At 42.5% G+C, this 21,890-nt stretch overlaps 1 protein-coding gene and 2 long non-coding RNA genes across 3 annotated transcripts; 2 read left to right on the forward strand and 1 right to left on the reverse strand.

Annotated features, from left to right (window-relative positions):
• The first annotated feature begins 989 nt into the window (after positions 1-989).
• LOC123426455 lies at positions 990-6,455 on the forward strand. Its single transcript, XR_006622215.1, has 3 exons — positions 990-1,018; positions 3,057-3,120; positions 6,405-6,455. It is a non-coding gene; the product is annotated as an uncharacterized LOC123426455 (long non-coding RNA).
• Positions 6,456-9,747: 3,292 nt separating this feature from the next.
• On the forward strand, positions 9,748-11,429 carry LOC123426457. The gene is made up of 2 exons (XR_006622216.1): positions 9,748-10,468; positions 10,891-11,429. It is a non-coding gene; the product is annotated as an uncharacterized LOC123426457 (long non-coding RNA).
• Positions 11,332-21,435, reverse strand: LOC123426456 (sister chromatid cohesion protein SCC4). Its single transcript, XM_045110299.1, has 10 exons — positions 20,633-21,435; positions 20,065-20,533; positions 16,764-16,802; positions 14,391-14,512; positions 13,936-14,082; positions 13,477-13,566; positions 13,254-13,378; positions 12,181-12,386; positions 11,868-11,992; positions 11,332-11,728 (listed from the first exon to the last, which is right to left on the reverse strand). The coding sequence occupies exons 1-10, from the start codon at positions 21,296-21,298 to the stop codon at positions 11,534-11,536; spliced, it is 2,184 nt and encodes a 727-aa protein (XP_044966234.1). The 5' UTR covers positions 21,299-21,435; the 3' UTR covers positions 11,332-11,533.
• Positions 21,436-21,890: the final 455 nt, after the last annotated feature.

A 21,890-nucleotide genomic window follows, 5' to 3' on the forward strand; every position in this document is an offset into this window, starting at 1 on the left:
TAACTAGGGGTCCATTAAACATCAAACAGATGCATGACAATGGATTTCCTTATGAGGGTTGCTTTCTTTCTTCATACATCAGTTTCTTCTAGATTTTTTGTTACCAAAATGATTGTTCGTAGTTTTGCATACTTAAATAGTTCCCTTGATCCGTCTTGTTTATCCCTGTCAATTTCATTTTTGGACGGCACCTTAACATATGGTCAAGCTTTTATCATCTAACCACATTGAATTTATGCAGGTTACGAAACAGTTCAGGCTTGGTTTTCCTATTCAATGGGAGAAATATGTTAATTTTAACATGGAACAGGCGAATGAACACACACTATCTCCAGAAAAATCAACTGAATATTGTATAGAGAAGTTCTTGTGCGGCAGCTTTGCCAATTCAATGGAACATACTTTGACAGGGTTTGATTTCAGAACATCTAAAGAGTCTACTGGTAATGCAGATGGACCTGGGCTTCCAAACTATGTAAAGCCAAGAATTCAGGAACCTTTCGGCAATAGTGGTGATTATGATAACTCAATGAGTAACATGGCTGCATCTGAGGGATTATGTAATGATAGGATTGGTATGCCTGATGAATCTTTTGAAGATCCTGGACCTGGAGACACATGTAATGGTCAAGCATCTAGAGCAGATAATTCACATGAAGATATACAGACAGATGCAAGTGGGCAGAGGATTGTTAGTCACTCTGTGGACTCTGCTTTAGTTAATAATGATATAGATAAAATAGAAGAAGAACATGGACCTTCCAAGTTGGGCAACAACTCAGTGTGTCCCGGAACAGAACATGTGTTAGAAGTACTAAATAAAGTGGTGAGTACGGAGCATAGAAGTGTTCAGTGTTCAAGAAAACTACGGGATGGCAAAGTGTACGGAATGTCTGATGGTGCTTCATTGAAGAGGGGGTACTCCAAGAGGAAGGCAATGCAGCACAAAGCATTGAGTATGAAGGTGATACCAAATGAAAAGACAGCACCACCTGCTGGTCCGACTAGTTGCAAAAAGGTAGGTTGAATTTCGCACCTTGGAAGAAAACACAATGAGAAACAGTTAACTTAATAATGAAAATCAATTACGACAGGGGTCCAGTTTTGACCCCATGATACATGCTACATCCTGTGATTAATCCTCTTCTAAACAAACCATCATGTAGCATTCTAATAATATTTGTTGATGTATAAATGCATAGCCTATCTTTCCCCATCAGCTTGAGCTTTTGGGTGAACTGGTTGGTGCATGCAGTTCAATATGGTATCCGAGCCAAAAGGTCTTGAGTTCAAGACCCTGCCAACGCAGTATTAAAATAAAAAGATTAAGCGGCCTACATTGATCCCATGTCTAAGGACTAAGGGGCTGTTTGGTTTGAGACTAAGTTTGCCAAAGGTTGCCACACCTAAGGTTAGGCAAGTTTGACCAACTTAGGTGGGTGTTTGGTTCAAGCCACACCTTAGGCAAGTCACACTAGGGTCCCACATCAAATACACTCGAAAAGTGTGGCAAGGTTCCCTTTAGGCTTACCAACTTTCTTTTTCTCGAAAACGTAAGAGATTTTGCATTTCATTGTATTGAAAAGAGAGAGAGTTGTTACAATCCTCCTAGGAGGCTATTACAGGTTCCGGAACATAAAATTCAGTGAACATCCCATGTTGGGGGGTGATGGCTCCTAGAGCACCCGCGCATGCCTAGTGAGTGGCCTCGTCTTTAATCTTCGTGAGCATGGTGTCCACCGATGGTTGTCCTCTATTGAAAACGCAGTCGTTGCGCTGTTTCCACAACATCCATGGGACGAGGAGGGTCATGGTGCCCAGGCCTTTGCGCATGGGCGATGGGACGTATTGCCTTGCAGATAGCCACCAGTCGAGTAGTGAGGGCTCGCTATCTGGTGGGGCACACGGGATCCGCAGCCAGTGCAGTGCCGCATGCCAGATCTGTTAGGTAAAAGGGCAGGCTAGAATGAGGTGGTGCATGGTCTCAGGTGCCTGGTCGCAGAGGGGGCATCACGCAGGGTGTTGCAGCCCTCGGCGGGCAAGCCGGTCTGCGGTCCAACATCGGTCGAGGTGGGCAAGCCAGTGGAAGAAGCGGACACGCCCAGTTCTTCCATGTGAGCTTCCAGGCGGGGCAAGTAGTGGAGCCGGCGAAGGTGGCATTGTAAGCAGATTTGGCGGAGTAGGCGCTGTTTGTGCTCCATCTCCATATGAGGCGATCTGGCTCCGGAGAGAGGGTTGTGCCGTCGATCATGTGCCAAAGCTGGAGATATTGCCCGATCTCGTGGAGGCCTACCGTGCCTTGGATGTCATGTGCCCAGCGGTTGGCCTGTAGCCCCTCCGCGACCGTCCTGATCTTGCGCCGGTGCTTTGGGATGCACGCGTATAGGAGCGGGGCGATCTCACGGATGGAGCGTCCGTCGATCCATCGATCCTCCCAGAAAAGGGCTTCCCTACCGTTGCCTTGTGGCTCCCATTTTGAAGAACTAACCTTAGGCAAGTAGGGCAACATTGTGTGGCGAAGTGTGCCATTGCTAGCTGTAGAACCAAACAGCCCTTTAATAAGACTAGACGTGAGGGGGAGTATTGAAATATATTGCCCGCCTCTCTCCATCAGTTCAGACTGATGGGTGAACCGGTTAGGTGCATAAACTTGCAACCAAGAGGTTCAGGGTTCAAAACCCAGTAAACGCAATAAATAATTGCGGCATGCCCCTGCTTCTGTTGCCCACGTCATAAACTCCAAAGGAGCATAGACGTTTCGTACTTTTGGAGCAACTGGCTGGAGCATGAATTGTTTCTAGATATGAATTGTTCCGTCATATTTCACCTTTGCTCCCATTGATTACAATGCTGCCACACTATAGTTGAGTGGCATGCTCGCTGTAGAACTCTGAACATTTCACTTACAACCTCTAACTATCATATGATGATTTGATGGTGATAGTCGTGTAATTATGCCCCTTTTTCCTTTGATGTTCTCTAGCAATCATGTGCTGTTCAAGACCTTTTACTTTGTATGTACCTTTGCTAAATCATGTAAAATTGTAACTATGTAGGGTGCCTCAGTTGCTCAAATCACTGCTTTGGATAAGCTTTAATCACATGGCCCGGGTCGTAAAGGTAATTAAGTAATTTGCATTAATTTCATCAAGTTTTTATCTCTCTACTATTACTTGGTTGCAATGACATCACAAAGGCCTGCTACTAGTTATTTGTAATCACCCACGTGCAATGCATGTTTTACACAATATATATAGCACCAAAGTGAAGCCACCTCCAAATTTTAGAAAGCATGTCTTAAAACAATGTTATAGTTGAGTGTTAATGCTTTGTTATGATAAAGACATTAAGTGTTGCAAAACCTCCTTAACTCCCTGTATGCACTTCATATTTTGTTGCCCCAGGTAATGATTGTCGTTAAAAAATCATGCTTCAGTCTAGATAAGTGGGTATCGATCTTTTTGTACACTAAACTGAAAAAGTTATATCCGCTGCCCTGGTAGAGGACTAAATATAATCCGTCTTAAAAGTTCAAGCTCAAGCCATCTAAAACTTGGGGTAGTCTTGCCCCCATCCTGGGATGTTCATTGAAACTGCTTGTAACCTGCTGTACTCGTCTCCTCTGAGACTGACTTCCCTTCTTTTCAATACAAAGAAACGCACATCTCTGCGTTTTCTCGGAAAAAAAAAAACTTGGTTATATTCTGATGATGATTAGTACCATACACAAATAGATGGAAACTGAGAAAACAAAAGTAAGATAATTACGTTAAATGGGAGGATAGCATGCTTGGCTAATCACACGTACCAGTTGCTTGCTTGTCCACAAATCCATCAAGGTACAAACAAGGTTTTCGAGTTGCGACTCGGAAAGAGTCCTGTAGTTGCGACTAGTCGCGACTCGCTTTTCGAGTCGACACTAAGTTGAGTCGACCTTTTTGTTGCGACTCATTGATTAGTCGCGACTAGTCGAGCGACTCGAAATCCATGGGTACAAATTGTGTTCTCCTCGTCTTAGCACACATTGTTCGTCAAAAGAAAAGCTGTACTACCAACCATGATTAGTGCCACAATTTCCTGAACCATTGAATTATAGATACATATTCGATTTGAGTTAAGGACGAATGGTCCAGATTGCATGGATCCCACGACCTTGTGCTTTACATACTTTACAGATAATACTCCATCCTGATGGAAATTTGTATTAGTGAACGAAGCAAGATGTAGAAGAAGGAAAACAGCAGAAAAGGTGAATTAGAAAATAGAAAGGATTAATCTTTATACGAAGGACCACTCTTTTAGGCTGGTTATTGGCAGTGAAAAACCAACAATGTCATTGTTTCCTGTGATGAATACAAATTTAGTTCACAAAAGAGCAAAAAATCATTGAAAATACTCTAGTACAAAAGATAGAACCTTTGGCATTACATTGCATTGACGATTTCTCTATACACAATATTTTGAGTAATATCTGTTGCATCCTGTAACCCTTAGTAGTGAAAAATAGCACGAATGAGCAACAGAAATAGATATGCATTATCAGTCAAAATCAAACTTAATTCTTGCAGTCTAAATACTACTCCCTCCATCCCAAAATTAGTGACTCAAAAGTGACTCAACTTTGTACTAAAGTTAGTATAAAGTTGAGTCACTTTTAAGTCACTTATTTTGGGACGGAGGGAGTACTAACCTGGATGCTCAAGGCACATAATTTTCTTTGATTTGCTTATCCTATAGTGACCCGCAAAAAAAGCTGCTAGGTTTCGCATCATAATTGACCCAACTATATATAGCAGGTAGAATGAGCAAAAAAAGCTTCGCTTTGTACTACTCACAGGTTATCTCGGAACCGAGGTAGAAGAGAAATAGAAAAAACTGCAGCCAAATGGTTATCATAGTCAAATCCGCAAATGCAACAAAGTTAGCGCATAGAGAAGCAACAAAAGAACTATATCTTAATGTTCCATACCTCGGTATGACATTATGTACATTGTACATTGTGGTTCACACCAACCTGCAGAAATATAAAGGAGAATGAGTTGTGCAAGTTCCTGGTATTGGTGCCATAAGATTAACATGCATCATGAGAGGCTATCTAAAATAAATATTGGTGCTAAATGGCAAATTATTCGGACGTAAATACTATTCATGCAGTTTAATTAGCCTCCAGATTCTTGTATATCACAGAATCATACATGGGCAGCAACTCACTGATCAATATCTAACAACATCGTAGATTCTAAGTCAATACATCATTTTGGAAACAGGGTTTTATAAAGAAATTTTAATTGCAAGGGCGAAATCACATTTCTAAGTTTACTGGGTATATTTGTTAGAGAGAAACCTAGTTGAGGCTGCAGTTTAGAAGATATGCATGTTGCTTGGAAGAAAAAAAAACACATGTCTTAAAACTGGATTGGAGAACAGAATGATGGTGTATTGGCAAGCTACCACATAACAGCTAGTCTCTCTATAGCGAATAATAGAAAGATCTTCAACCAACTAAACAAAAGCGAGGGAAGAAAAACACACGAAATGCAGGAGAGAGCAATGCATCTTTAGTAGAACCGAAGATAAGGGGGGACATTTAAGAAAAGAGATAAGGGGGGCACAGATTTTATAAAAAATAATACAAACTTGGCACTAACTGAAGAGATTCTTTTTTCTTCCTCTATGTTGAACTAATCGTTATACAAAATACTATAAAGCACGTACGTATGCATATACAGCCTAAGGAAGTCTATAAGCTGGGCTAGAAAAGATGCACTGTTAATTACACCAACACCTTGTTTGGATGTAGAAAAAAATGCTTGGAATTGCCAGCCCAGATTCAGCTGTTTGGGGTGGTATAGGATTTGGGCTAGGGAAAATTGGCCCAATTCCTAGCGAGCCAGCTGCGCACCTCCCCCACTCCCCGCTCGTGAAAATTTTCGGAGCTCATGAGTCTGGAAAGGCTCGGAAACGTCCGCTCCTTCCTCTCCCTCCCATCCGCGGACCTCCCCCGTGGCGGCTACTCCGGCGTCGGCGACTCTGGTAGATCCTCTCCCTCCTCTCCACAAGAGTTGGTTGCCTACATTACCAAAGAGAACAAAAGAAGAAAAAGAAAGAGGATATTGTGGTTGACTGGAACATGAATAGACACCAAGATATCAGAAAAAATGGGCCATCTTGCGGACTTGTTCTTTCTTTGAAATAAAGGACCAGGACATATTTGTGTGTTTTATGTAGGCTAACAAGGAAGCATGTGCCTATAGGAACAAGGTAGTCCACAATTGGATGTTCTTTCTTTGAAATAAAGGACCAGGACATATTTGTGTGTTTTATGTAGGCTAACAAGGAAGCATGTGCCTATAGGAACAAGGTAGTCCACAATTGGAAGTCTATTAATATCATATATTCAAAAGATCATGCAACCGGTGCAGGTGCTAGGACAGGAGCTGAATGTGTTCAAGAACCACATGACACACCTGCCGTTGAAGAATCTCCTGAGGTGCCTCCGAAGAGGCAACACACCGGGCACGCTATCTTGTGCATGATGGGAAATATGAAGATGTCTTTTGATGATGCTTTGAACCGAGCCACTTCCTATGCCAAAGTTGACTCCTCCATCTGAAATCTGGGATGCACTAAAGAAGGTACCAGACTTGCATGATAGTGATATGTTCAGAGCTTAGGGAAAATTGATCGTCAATGAGCATTTATTTAAAGCACTCATGGCGCTATCTGAGGAGTTAAGGAAGCCATGGCTCTTGACCTTGGATTGATTGTTGCTATCATGTTTGGTTGATGTATGGATTACTATGTATTTTGTTGTTTGCGAACTGTCTATTTGTGCTATGTGTAAGAGACATAAACTATCCATTTGTGCTATGTGTAATAGACAGAAACTACCAAAATTATTATCCATGATGTGTTCGGGACACTTCAAATCTATTTTGTTTCATGTTTTTACTCCATATTTATTTATACTTGTGTTATTGTTTTGACCTTATTCGGAACATTTCTAGGTTATTATGTGAACAAAATAATATATATAAATATTCAAGTATACATGTACATGTACAGAAATTTATATTGTCAAAACTCAAAAAAACATTCAATTTCATGGATTGTACATCCAAACAGCAATTGGAATTGGGTGCTACCCTGTGATTCCGGTAGTAAATTTCATGCACAACCAAACAATAGAATTCAAATTGGAGTCCATTTCCTTTTCATCTTGAATTTGGAATTCTAATCCAATTCAATTCAAGCAGTTTTTTCTACATCCAAACAAGGCGTAAAGGATGAAGCTTAAATACAGTCGGATATGCATTAAGATCGTGCAATTGTTAAAAGAATATAGCTTTACTATTTTGTTAAGGCATTTTCTCCTAAGTGGTTTTAGTGATTGATGACAATTGTTGTGCGGACTAATCTTGTGTCCTGAGCATTTCAGAATATTCTCTTCTAGGCACAAGATGACTCGACGCCCCTCGGAGGATCTCGAAGACGGTTTTTTCCTCTACATTTCTCTTCCTAGTTTGAGACATAGGAATGTCTTCTTACCAAGAGGGGGTCCGCGTCGGAAAGGTTTGGGTGGAATCCTCACGCACCCACCCATATTTTAGCTTTAATGGAGCACCATTGTGTTTTCCTTGCCTATGTGAAAAAGGGTAAGCGGTAGTACCGCTGGCACAGCGGTAGTATCGCTCCAGGAGCGGTACTACCGTCCCAGGTGCGGTAGTAAACTTTTACTACCGCTCCAGGAGCGGTACTACCGCCCGAAGAACGGTAGTAGTTTTTTACTACCGCTCCAAGGGCGGTACTACCGCCCTCAGTGCGGTAGTATTATTTTACTACCGCACCGACGGGCTTTTTCTCGCATACTTTCCCACGAAGGGGGTGGCACGGTAGTACCCCCCGGTACTACCGTGGTTGGTGAGGAGCTGAGCGGTAGTACCGCTCGTGCACTTATGTGATAGGTGGGTAACGGTTGGATCTGCCCCCCCCCCCACTATATAAATGCATCTTCTTCTTCCTAGAGCTCACCTTTAACCTCTCTAAGCTACATTGTTGCTCCACAAGCTCATTTTAGCCCGATCTCTCTCCCTAGCCAATCAACCTTGTTGATTTTCTAGGGATTGCTTGAGAAGGCCTTGATCCACACTTCCACCAAAGGATATTTGATTCCCCCTACTAATCCCTTGCAGATCTTGTTACTTTTGGGTGTTTTAGCATCCTAGACGGTTGAGATCACCTCGGAGCCACATTCCATTGTGGTGAAGCTCCGTGGTCTTGTTGGGAGCCTCCAAGCTTTGTGTGGAGATTGCCCCAACCTTGTTTGTAAAGGTTCGGTCGCCGCCTTCAAGAGCACCTATAGTGGAATCACGGTACCTTGCATTGTGCGAGGGCGTGAGGAGAATACGGTGGCCCTAGTGGCTTATTGGGGAGCATTGTGCCTCCACACTGTTCCAACGGAGACGTACTTCGTGTCAAAGGGAAGGAACTTCGGTAACACATCCTCGTCTTCATCGGTTCCATTTGTGGTTATCTCTTACCTTTACTTTGTATTTGTTGGTGTTGTAGAGTATCTCCTACGTGCTTCGTTACTCGTTGCTAAGTAGCATCATATAGGTTGTCCTCCTAGTGCCATGTTAGTAAACCTTTATGATTGCTACTCCGTATTTATTTAGAAAAGCAAAAAATTGGTAGTTGCCTATTCACCTCCCCCCCTCTAGTCAACCATATCGATCCTTTCATATTTGATCATTTTATCACTTGAAGTTGATACACTGACTTGGCATATGTTGGCGTCAGCCTGAATGATCTCCTACTCTTTTTTTTCACCGCATCATTGTCTTGTATGGTCAAATGGTCAAATGAGTATCATTTGAGAACCAAATGCCAACATACGTTGAGGAATCTTAGAAACAGAGACCGAAATCCATAAAAAATAGATAAATTTTGGAAGATCACACATGTGAATAAATTAAATTAGTTTACACTGGTCTTGGGGCATTAAATGAAAGAAATCATAGCAAAGAAATATGTATAACAACACGACAATTTTTTTTGGCCTTTTTGTCTTGCCCATTTGGAAAAGAAGAGATCCTATATACGCCCATAGGACAAATTCAAAGATGAGAGAAGTCAAATTTGTAACATACACAATGTGCCCTTTGTATTTAGCTCTGATAATGGGGCTCACCACTGATCTTAGATTAAAGCCTAGGCTTACCGACAAACTATGCAAAACAACATTGATCAACAACTGATGTCTTTGCACTAACAACCCAATGCCAAGCCTCCAAGTATGGTAGCCACCTTGTAACTGCATGGTTGTTTCATCAGTCTAAGGAGTTGTTGCTTCCTCGATTCGCATGGCATGCAATACCGCAAGTACAATGCTGATTGCGGAAGGGGTCGTTTAGGTGCATACATGTTCCTTCGCAAGTAATTTTTGGACCTGCATATGATGTAAACATCCTCATAACTGAAGCTATCTACGGTTTAATGAGTCACTTCTTCCTTGCAAGACTCAGAAGCCCTCACCCGATGACAGAAACAATTTTGTATTATTCCGCTCCATCGCAAACTCTGCGGCAAACCAGCAATCGTGAACCAAACACCAGATTGCTTCCATAAATAGTTCAGAATTCAAGCCTCCTCTAATCTTCATACATGCAAAATTAATGTGGCATCTACAGATTGAAATGGTATTACATCTATAGAAGTATGTGTAACTGGATAACTGGATTACTGAAGATGACTGCAGTATAGAGAAGAGCATATTACAGCTACTAAATAAAATGAAAGAAAGTGGTATATATCTATCTTCTTACACTCCTAGAAGTTATCCATATACATGATGTTGGTAAAAGAAATCTTTAGATAAATATCTGAACGAAGCCTTGCATGAACATGTGATTATTACTCCCTCCGTTTTAAAATAGGTGTCTTAAACTTAGTACAACTTTAACCTAGAGCTAGTACAAAGTTGAGACAATTATTTTGGGACGGAGGGAGTATGTATAATACTCCCTCCGTCTTGAAATTCATTTTACAAAAAGACCCGTTGATTTAATCCGACACAACCCGCACTCCGTCCGCGCAGGTCGCTCCTATCGGACACAACCCACAACTCTCTGCTTGCTCGCCGGCCGGCGGCACAGCTCCCAGTGCCCGTATGGGCATCATGACGCCGCGCCGCGCAGCTCCCCCGTGCGTGAGTCCTGTCAAGTACTCATAGATGCATTAGTATAAATTGATGTTAACATGCTTTGTTACTGAATTACAGAAATTTTCAGAACCTGAACATTTTCAGTTAGTGGCTCAAAACTCTCCTACTAGGGGAGTAATCAACCTAGCATAACCCTTTTGTGACATTTTGGTGACATTCTTGGAGTATCAACTGTTATGCTTTTTTGTAGAGGGTCGTCTTGAAGCATCTGTGCAATTCAGTTGGAGGACCATAGATGATGACCAGGTGAGAGTACATAATCCATGCCATAATAATTCCATAATCAGTTGGAGGACTATAAAGGACAATGGATTTTGTCAAACTGAATCTTGCTCCACAGATTCAGTTATTTTGCTAAAAATTCAGTAGTGTTAAAATGGTCATTTTGTATGAAGTTCATTTGTATATGTGCTGAAAATTCAGTTATAATGACTTTACTGAAAAATTCAGTCACTATTCTGAATTTTGATAGTGCTTTGTACAGCTCGGTCTATTCCGGGCAAAGCGAATTCAGTTAATAGTCATCATTCTGAATTTTGGAGGAGTCATACATTTTGATTTTTAACCCGAAGGTCTAAGTGAACAAACATCCTAGCAATCTCATCAATCTTGTCTTCACAGTGCACAATATTGATTAGATTTTAATTGGATTTACTCTGTATCTTCAGAGTGCAGAGGAGGAGGAGCAGCAGCAACACGGAGACAGCAGAGCTGCACCGGAGGGAGGTTGAGGAGAAGCAGTGGCCGGAGCTCGAGGAAAAGTTGTAGACAGAGATCGAGCAGAAGCTGCAGCGGGAGCTCGAGGATGCTTGGGAGAGCAGTTTTCGGTGGCTGCGCAGATCTGGGCAGCGAAAGGGTATCGCGGCGGCGGCGTAGTTCTCCGCCCGTAGGGAATTATAGCTGGAGGGGGTCGCGGTTGGCCGGCGCCGGCCCTAGCAACGTGTGGGCAACAAGCGGAGGAAGACGACAGGCGGAGGGGTCTTTTTGAGATACCTTTCAGATTGTGAGGTTTTTTTTGTAAATTTAGCAATGAACTGGGCGTCCGACAATAATTTTGGGACGGACAGAGTACTTGTGTATCCACTACTCCGCTTGTCCATATTCCATAGTGACACTGAAACTGAACCGTTCCCTTGCAGTTAATAATTGTTTACAGATGAGGCTACAACGGTGTACAATTGACTAATGATAATAAACTTAATTAAAACAACAACTGAGGGGCCTATATAGGATAACATGTCCAGCATGCTCTCTCTATATATATATATATGGGGAGCATGGCGATTCACTCCGATGGACAGCCAGCTTGACTCACGAAACCCGCCTCCTTGTGCTGCGCCTTACCGAGCTTGAATCGACCAGCCTTTTCACGGACGATGGCTGGGGAGTGGACAGCCCCACTGATTCTGGGATGTCAAGGTCATCATTTACCGGCAGGCCTGACATATCGTTATGCTTCTGGAACAAGTCGTGCAGCGGCTCGGCTTCGATCCTCACTTTCTCCACCTGAAACACAACTTTAACTTCAACTCCTAGCATAAATGCATTCCATGTTTTTTTCGGTGCCAAAAGAGTCCAGTAAATTTGTCCGACTTCCATATAACAAGACAATGGATCAAATTCAATCAAAGCCGTGGTACCATACCAGCTCCTGGTGACAAGCACGGGAACGAGCTTCAGCCAGTCTTCTCTGCAGTTCGATTTCTTTCTTACTTACATATTCGGAATTCTCCATTTCATTTTCCTTCTCTTCCAGTTCTCGATATAACTCTGAAAATAAGGTATTAGTTGCCATCAACATCCAGCAATTCAACAAATTGACAGTCACAACAAGAATGCATACCACGAGATTAAACAACCAGCCTACGGAAGGAAATGAAACCAAGTAGGAGGGCCATTACAAAGCTTTGAATTTTCAAACGCCATGTGAAGAAAACAATGTAATCTCAAGGACATACCTGTAAATACCGACAAGATCCAGATTTGTGTTGGGATGTCATATAATGTCTTGGCTAACGTCAACGATGACTTCAAGATCTCTCTGGCTTGTCCAGTGTCATGTAACTGAAGTGCTAATGTACCTAATATTGTTAAATACTGAGAAACCAATTGGATGTTACCCAACTGTTGGTGCGCTATTCTCAAACCACTTGCAAGGCGAACCCTGCATCAGGTAGAAACATTTCATATTAACAACATAGAAATTGACTATCTGCAAACTTGCCGAGAGTTCGCTCAACATAAAAGAGGAAATGAAATGTGGCAGACACCCATGGGAAACAAATAATGCAGAACATTAGCCACATGGTGATACAACTTCTGTTTTTCAGTGATCAAATGTACTCCCTCCGTTTCTAAATATAAGTCTTTTTAGACATTTCACCAATAGACTAGATACGGATGTATATAGACATATTTTAGAGTGTACATTCAATAATTTTGCTTCGTATGTAGATCCCTAGTGAAATCGCTTAAAAGACTTATATTTAGGAACGGAGGGAGTATAATGCATCGAGATCATGTGGGCTCTAAACTTTTTAAAAACAATTACATACTCCCTCCATCCAAAAATAAATGTCTCAGTTTTGTACTAACTTTAGTGCAAAGTTATACTAAATTTGAGACACTTATTTTGGGACATAGGAAGTATCCAGTAACGACACAGGGGATCTCCAATTTTGCCATTCCAATTTCAATTGAACTTTAAAGTTCAAGAGGACGAATATGGAACCCTGTAGAAATATAAATATGGAATCCTAGAGGAGAAAAAAAATCTTCCTTTATCCGGGAGTAATTTGGGAGGGGGGGATCATATACCCTTCCCTCCCTCTTAAATAAGAGATGCAGAATAAAAAAAAGTGAACACTTCTTTACCTTTACGCTTTATAGTCATCATTTATATACATCTATTAGAACATTTGAATTTCGTTTTTACTATCTTAAGTATAAACTATAGTTATGCGCAATACATTCATTACACTGTGCAGTCATCATACTAATTTTCACTACTTAGTACTATATCATATCTCACCGTGCTTCTTGTGGATTATGCTGCCTCATAAGTAGAAGTCCGTAAACAAAAATGATACAGGTCTTCTCTCGTACCCCAACAAATGAGTCCATGGTTCTGTAAGCAGGACCAATCAATTCTAGCGCCTAAACAGCGAAAAAGTTGAGGCAATATTTAGTTGTATTAGCTGGCTTGATACAGAAAACAGACAGGTATGTAGGAGTGATATAAAATCCTACTTTACCTCTGAAGATGATTCCGCGTCACCCTTACAAATGTAGGAGACTGCCGCATAAACTTGGCACATAGATTGCATTGATTTGTTCTCTGTCAGCTGAAAAAAAATGTATTTCTTTCATTAGAAAAGGACGGGATAGGTTGCAAACAATTGGCCTACTATATAAAAATCTACATTCCTTTATAGATGTTTTTACTTCAGTGGTTTTGGGACGCATAAATATTGACTAAAAGAGGTATAGCTATATTATAATAGGACTGGTAACCTGGTTGCAGATCACATTGAGCACATAACCAATGGTCGGAAGTTGTTAGGTTTTTACATCAGGTGCAGCATGCAGAAGACCCGCAGAATATTAATGTGTTTGGTAGCATACAAGAGGAGACTAGGAAATGCATGGGAGAGAGTATGCAAAGAAGCATATTGTGGACTTGTAGAATGGCACGTCGAGAGGAAAGAAAATACCTTCAATGCTTCAAGGAAGTGGAAAGCAGCCTCGTCAAAGCAGCCAACAGAATGTGCGTACTGCCCCCTTAGCATTTCAATTGTGCTCTCACAACCTTGGAGAATCGTTGGGAAACGAGTAAACCAGTTTTTCATTTGTGCTAAAGCCTACAGAAACAATGACAAATTGATAGTAAAGGGTTAGCTGAATAACCATAAGATATATCTGATGTTCGGAAAGAAACATATCTGGCACACCAGACAAGATGTGCTTATACCAAACCCACTAATAAATATATAATAGCTCAACGTATCGCGAGACATGTTAGTTTCAGTAAGCAGATTGGCAGGATGCCCTTTCAAAAAATGGAGCCGCATATTTGAAAAGCATATACATAGACGAATAACCAAGCATGGTTGCAAACTTGCAACCTTGAGCAGTCGTCCGACGTATTAGGGTATGATGCTCTATGTACCTCTTGGGCTTCAACAAATTCTGATCTCGTGAGTTCCACAGCAACATTGTTTTCGAGAAACTGAAGTAAAAGCATCAAGTACAACCCGGCCGTCCACATCGTTGAGTGTTCCAAATCTCCCTCTGCATATATAATGACAAAAATTAGATGAGATTAAGGTAACAGAAGAAGAATACTATGATAACAATTTCTTCTGCAGCTAGTGAAGATCTGTTTTTTTCTGTGAAGCATAAAATATATACAGGAAAGTTCTTTATATACGGCAGAATGATTCCTCCGGTCCCTGACATACCACCGAACAATGACATACATGCCCCTTATTTGTCATCTCCATTCAAGCAGGCGAGCATGGTGGAACATGATAATCGATGGTCCTCGATGAATTGACTACATGGCAGCGGATCTCGAGATGTCTGCTACTCCCTCCGTCCGGAAATACTTGTCCTAGAAATAGATGTATCTAGACTTATTTTAGTTATAGATACATCCATTTTGTACATTTCTAGGACAAGTATTTCCGGACGGAGGGAGTACTAATTTGAATAGAGACTCAAAAGAAGAACCAGTTTGGTGGTTGTGCAGGATTGACAGGACACAAGAAGAAATAGTCCAAACCATAATAATAAACAGTCAGTGGTGGATACGAGGATTTGAGCCGTATGAAGGAGCCACTAACATCACTAGCGAGATCGCTTTGTTGAGGGAATCCCATTTAAGTGAATGGTGGCACAAGACGAAATGGTGGCACAAGACGAAATGGTGGCACAAGACAAAAGGTGGGGTGAAAATGCACAGTGGTGGGATTTTAGGTTTAGTGGAAGGAGATGCTTAGTTGAGGAGCCGAACATTGGCGAGGCTGCATGAGAGGAGTATTTGGTCGAACTCACAGTAGAACATGACTGAAGAAGAGACGTTAAAGTCAACAGCGGTGACGGTGAAGAGCGGAGAATAGCACAATTGTCATGACACTTCAGCGTGTGCACACCATGGCAAGCTCCAGCTTGACCCTTCTTCATGGTTGATGCGCAGTTGCAGCTAGGCCAGCACCCGGTGCCGGCAAGGAAGTTGGAGGTGAAGTTGTCTCGAAAGATGACTCATTTAGGTACTTAGCGCCGCCCATGGCCATCAAATTGGGTGGTCTCGGTGCAAACAAGCATGAGGTTATGATGTGGTGCAGATTTGGTGCTTCAATAGGAGCCCAGTGTGAGAGCAACAGTAGAAGGGTGGCAAAAGAAGATGAGGATAAAGAGAGGTATGACGAAAAATATAACATGAGAAATTTAATGGGTGGCACTGGAAGAAACGGGTACAGTTTTACTACAGTTGTTCCATATAAGTGAAAGGTCATTGTTTTAGAGCAGATCAGGGACGTATCCATTCACATATAGATATTCTGAAGATTGAATTCGTCAAAGCAGCCCAGTGGGTTAAAGAAATGTCTGGTATGAAGTAGTTCACGTAAAATTCAAAATTAATGGCCCATGACTGATATGGATGACCTAGTTGGCAGGGGCAAAGATTGACAAGCTAGGAGCTACAAATTCCGTTTTCTTAAAAGAAAAAAAAGGAAGAAAGAACAAAAAAGAAAACATATGCCCACATGAGAAAGGGTTAAACATATCACAATTAACTAAGTCTGAATAGGATGGCCACATTGGAACTCCAGCAGGACAAGGTATCATGCATATCCAGCACATGAAACAACAAGAATCGTGACTACTGACAGATATAATTTAATGTAGCAGCTCAACTAAAGATTGTTTCTGGAAGGCGTGATTTTTAGAATGACCATCACAATTTGGTAAAAGCTAGGTAATTATTTCTGAAAGGCGTGATTTTTAGAATGACCATCACGATTTGGTAAAAGTTAGGTAGCGGATCAAGGATGAGGCAGATAAATGGAAAGAAGAAAGGATGAGAGTGTGTGTGTTGAGCCACTGTAGGAGCAGCCTCCTAGGCTTAGTGTTCTTTTTCTGGCTTTTCATTTGACTTCCATTATCACGTCTCACCATTTTGGTGAAGATTTTCCTGCATCTAAACTGCTTTTCCAGCTTCATGGAAAGATATGGAAGGCTCTTGCGTATTCTCTAGAAAAGTTTGAGTTTATCTTGCTTAACCAAACAAAGGAAAAAGTGTGTGGACTGTGGAACTACACAGTAGTAGAATCGCACAGATCCAATCAGGGTCATGCAGTAAGTATCAGCTTGAAAATATGGTACTCCCTCCGGTCCGAATTAATTGATGCAGCCCATATACATTTTAAACTGGACAATGTATATGAGTCGCGTCAATTAATTCGGATCAGAGGTAGTAGTACACAATCAAAACTTGTAGAGGGTCGTCGTAGAAAATAACTGAAGTTATTATCAGTACCTGTCACACCATCCACGATCCCAAGCTTGGAGAGTTCCTCTGTGAGACAATGTGAATGCCCAGTAAGTTACAGATATACAGAAGTTTCTATATCTTTCAGCTTTAACATAGACACAATATATATATGATCATGTTTAAAATATCCAAGAAAAAATGCATGGTGAACGTATCTTTTAGGTTTACTATTAGCTTATGCAAGGTCGAAATGTATCAATGCATTTGCAGCCCTTAGTTACTCAACAGGTGGTACATGCCAGTCGCGGTACTCCTGGCAAATTGCAGTGACAGGCAGAAGGTGTACCATGTTCCATGAGGCATACATGAACAATGAATCTGGTATGCAGGGAACTATTCTCATTTTGGACATTGTGGTGCTGATCAATTGAGGATTTTTGTTTTTACAAAAACACGCTAGATATACTTTTAAAAGGCGGCGATGGCTATGTTATCAAATGAATATAATCAGCACGTAAAAAGTAGAAAAGGTACACTATAACCTTGAAATCTTGCCGATTTTAAATTACAGCCTTCAACTACTAAACCATTTATTTTTAACCCCAAACTATGAAACCCATTCACTCTCTCTCTCTCTCTCTCTCTCTCACACACACACTCTCAAGTGACTTTCTCTTCCCTTAAGCACGACTCTAGCTCTCTTCTCACTCTCCTCAACACGAGCCTGCCTGTTGTCTTTTCAATCTCGCAACCTGCATCATATCATGTAAGATATTCACTGTTGCCTTGGATAATCTTGTGACTGTAGGGTTAGAGATTTGGGCTAGCTCGGGTCGGGAAAGGTAAGAAGAAAAATGTCCATGGGAGACAGAAGGAGATAAAATCACGCTAGGCATACTTTTAAAAGGCGGCGATGGCTATGTTATCAAATGAATATAATCAGCACGTAAAAAGTAGAAAAGGTACACTATAACCTTGAAATCTTGCCGATTTTAAATTACAACCTTCAGCTACTAAACCATTTATTTTTAACCCCAAACCATGAAACCCATTCACTCTCTCTCTCTCTCTCTCACACACACACACACTCTCAAGTGACTTTCTCTTCCCTTAAGCACGACTCTAACTCTCTCCTCACTCTCCTCAACTCGAGCCTGCCTGTTGTCTTTTCAATCTCGCAACCTGCATCATATCATGTAAGATATTCACTGTTGCCTTGGATAATCTTGTGACTGTAGGGTTAGAGATTTGGGCTAGCTCGGGTCGGGAAAGGTAAGAAGAAAAATGTCCATGGGAGACAGAAGAGAGATAGGGCAACGGCTGTCATGGATTAGCTGTGCCAGCTGTCCACCACATGGAATTTGAGTCAGCACAAAAGCACCTGAGATTGGACCAAGGGGGCTAAACTGAATAGATTTTCATATTTTGGCGTTACAAATAAATTGCTTATGAGTTGAAGGTTGTACCGTGAACTTTGGCAAGAGTTGAAGGTTGTAAAGTGGAGTTTATTCTAAAAAGTAAAACATGATTTCAGTGTTTTGTGGAACACTTATTTAATACTCCCTCCGTTCCTAAATATAAGTCTTTTAAGAGATTTTATTAGGAGTCTACATACGGAGCAAAATGAATGAATCTACACTCTAAAGTATGTCTATATACATCCGTATGTAGTCTATTAGAGGAATCTCTAGAAAGACTTATATTTAGGAACGGAGGGAGTAAGACCTAATGGTGTAGATTTGCTACAGCTGGCTTTGAGATAAAAATAAACGGCTTAGGAATGGAAGGTTGTAACTTGAACTTCGGCAAGGATTGAAGGTTGCAAAGTGGACTTCATTCTAAAATGTAAAACAAGATTTCATTATTTTCTGGAACACTTGTTTAGTACTCCCTCAGTAAAGAAATATAAGAGTGTTTAGATCACTAAAGTAGTGATCTAAATGCTTTTATATTTCTTTACAGAGGGAGTAAGATCTAATGTTGTAATTTGCTACCACTGAGTGATACATCCCCAAAAGGTGCCTAAAATCATCCAATAAAGTTAAAATCGAAATATTCAATTTAACAGCAAAGACCCATTTCCCCGTCATCTTCAGTCTTTCCGCTTAACTACATCGTGTATCGCAAAACCAACCATTTGCATCAACATGGCAACTCCCATTTATATATGCCTCTCATCCATTTATGTGACAACATTCACATAGACACCTTCATGGAGTTTGCTTCAACAAGAAAAATGACCATAGAATGTCGTGAAACCCAAGGGTCAGCTGTAACACCGCAGCCTCTCACCCAGACCGGCAGTCGTTACTCGTAGCGGGATCTAGACTGGCCTCACAGACCAACACTGCACACATTGTCCTCACTCATGCGCAGCGGGGAAGAACTTCCCGGTGGGTCACTTAACAAGAGATTCTTGGAGATGAGCTTCCGGAGCGCGCGTTGTTGATATGAGTAGTCTACCATTCCTTTTAAGCTAGGATGTCACATCAGCCAAGTAGCATTTGATGAAACCAAACATCCTTCTAAGGTTGACTGAAGATCTTACCAGATCATGGTAATGATAAATGGCGGTGATCAATCTCAACTTGTCAAACAAAAATTAAAATTACCACCTTGTAAAGGTTGACGTTAAGCAAAAGGTCAAGTTCACACTTCTCATATGAGTGTTGCTGTCACTGCATTCTTGCCGCAGACATGTATCAAGAAATGCTGAAAATGTTCTGAAATGGACAATCTTTATAGATATGTTGCTCATATGAATGAACAATAAAACAAACTTATCTTTCATATGTTCCCTCTCGTTGAGATGAACAGCATCGTGGCATTCCAAAGGGGAGAGTGGAAGTGAGATGACTTGGAACAAGTGAGGATCACATACAAAATTACTAGCGATCATGTGTTCTCCACAGGAGACAAGGAAGTGAATGGACCAAAAGTGAAGAAGAATATATCTGGTTCACGAGCAGCAAGATAATGATAATAAATAGCGAAGCACTTGTAGTACGGAAAAAACATCCACAAAAAGGTAGCTGTGAGATTACTAGAATGGCAGTTAATTATATCAAATACTGAAATTAATAAAACCACGCAAACAACTCACAAAATAAACCCTAGAAGGGAATACAATTGCAACCCTCAAAGTATTGATGGTTGGGTTTAATAAACACCTCCCTGTAAATAAGGGCCATGACTTCGTAAAGAAATGGCTACTATTTGATGCCCATGGTTATAAATTAGCTACGCCTGCTATCTTGAACTGAATCGTATAACATATGTAGTTAGCTATAAGCATGTCATCTTCAGAAGCAATACTTCAAATAAGTTAGCATTCAACAGCACATACCATGGATGAGCTGTAGTCCTGAATGTATTCTCTTTCCACACTCCTTAAATATGCCTTTTGGCCGACTGACCATGACGACCATGAGATCCACCAGCACAAACACCGCAGTCCGTGGGAGCCACTCTCCGTGCATCGGCGGTGGTGCCAACAGTAACTTGTCCCCATAATCTAACACATCGTTCAATGTGTCATACCCGCACAACGCTTGCAATTGAGCTCTCAACTGCCCCTGCTTATGCGCAAGAGCCACCCTCTCCCTCTCCTTTAACATGGTCTGCGCTAGCGTTCCCTCTACTGCACTGAGTTCAGTACCAAGCTCTTTAATACGGCGTCCCCTCTCCATCTCGTTCTTAACTGCGATGTCCATCCTCTCCACATGCTTCGAGGCAGCCTTGTAGTCACAGATCCTGAGCAGGTAGAAAGTCTGCAGCAGCTCCGTGTAGAAGAAGAGCCCAACCCAATGCTCCTTCTGTATCCAAAAAAACACAAAGTTTACATCTCTTCACTGCTACAGACAGCATAAAAATGAAGCGATGAAGAAAAGGAAAAAAAGCTAACTTGAGTTTACCTGCTCGGCCGTGAGCGCATCCCAGAGCCGGGAGACGCGCGCGACGGCGTCTTCAACGGCGGCGTTGTCCTCCCAGCAGAGTAAGTGGACGTGGAGAGCGGTGGCAGCGAAGAATAGGTCGAGCTGGGGGCTCTCAAGATCGGCAGCGGCGGCAGCCCCGGCAGAGAGGGTCGAGAGAGCAGATGCGGCGTCCCCGTCGGCTACGAGTGCGGAGGCGAGCTGCGCCTGGAAGTTACTGGTCCAGAGGAGGGCCGGGCCAGAGGGGAGAAGCCCCGAGGCGGAGGCGGAGGCGAGGAGGGTGAGGCCGCGGCGGAGCGCGTGCTTCTGCGACGGGACGGCGCCGAGGAGACCGTAGACGTTGGCGAGGAGGGAGTGCGCTAGCAGCTTGAGGCGCGGCGGCGCGGAGGGGAGCGGGTTGAGGACGAGCAGCGCGCGCTCGAGGTGAGCCTTGGCGTTGGCGAGCCCCTTGTTACGGGCGAGCAGCAGGCCGGCGAGTCGCATCCGCGCGCGGGCCTCGGCGAGCGGGAGGAGCGAGGCGGCGTGGGGCGGGCTGAGCGCCGACTCGAGGCAGGAGGTGGCGGTAGAGAAGTCGCGGCGGCGCTCGGCCTCCTCCGCCAGCGCGAGGAGCCCGTCCGCCGCCGACATGGACGGGCCGGCGGACGGCATGACCTAGGGCGCGGTGAGCAGCAACGGCATGGAGATTTGGGGAAATCGGGGGTAGGGGAGCGTGGGAAGCGTGGGCTGGAAGGAGGTGTGGGAGGGAGGAAGGAAGGAAGGACTGGGTTCGGCTGCCGGTTTCAACGGGCTCGTGTTTGTGTGTGTTACGCTCGGTCGCTGTTCACGTCCAGCGGGGAAAAAGTCCGGCGGCAAACGATTAATCTTGTACAAAGAAATAGCCAACACAATATAATAAACACAAACAATATGCAATGTATGTATGTTTAAATAACACAAGTAAACCACAAGTAAGGAGTTCCTTTTCTCAGTACCGTCAATGCTCATATTTACTGTGAGAATCAAACTGTCACTGATGGATTTGAAGGTGTGTCACACGAGTTCAATTTCTCTAAGTTTGATAGACAACCTCATAAAAAGAAATACCAGATCAAAATAAACGGCTCACTGATAGACCAATTCAGTCTGTCAAGAGGCCTTTGACAAGGCAATCCAATTTCACCATATCTGTTTGTCATCTGCGCAGAAGGTCTCTTGACTCTGCTCCATGATGTTGAAAGGAGGGTACTTCTGTGGAGTTATG

Source organism: Hordeum vulgare, chromosome 2H (genome assembly GCF_904849725.1).
Source record: "Hordeum vulgare subsp. vulgare chromosome 2H, MorexV3_pseudomolecules_assembly, whole genome shotgun sequence".
Lineage (NCBI taxonomy): Eukaryota > Viridiplantae > Streptophyta > Magnoliopsida > Poales > Poaceae > Hordeum > Hordeum vulgare.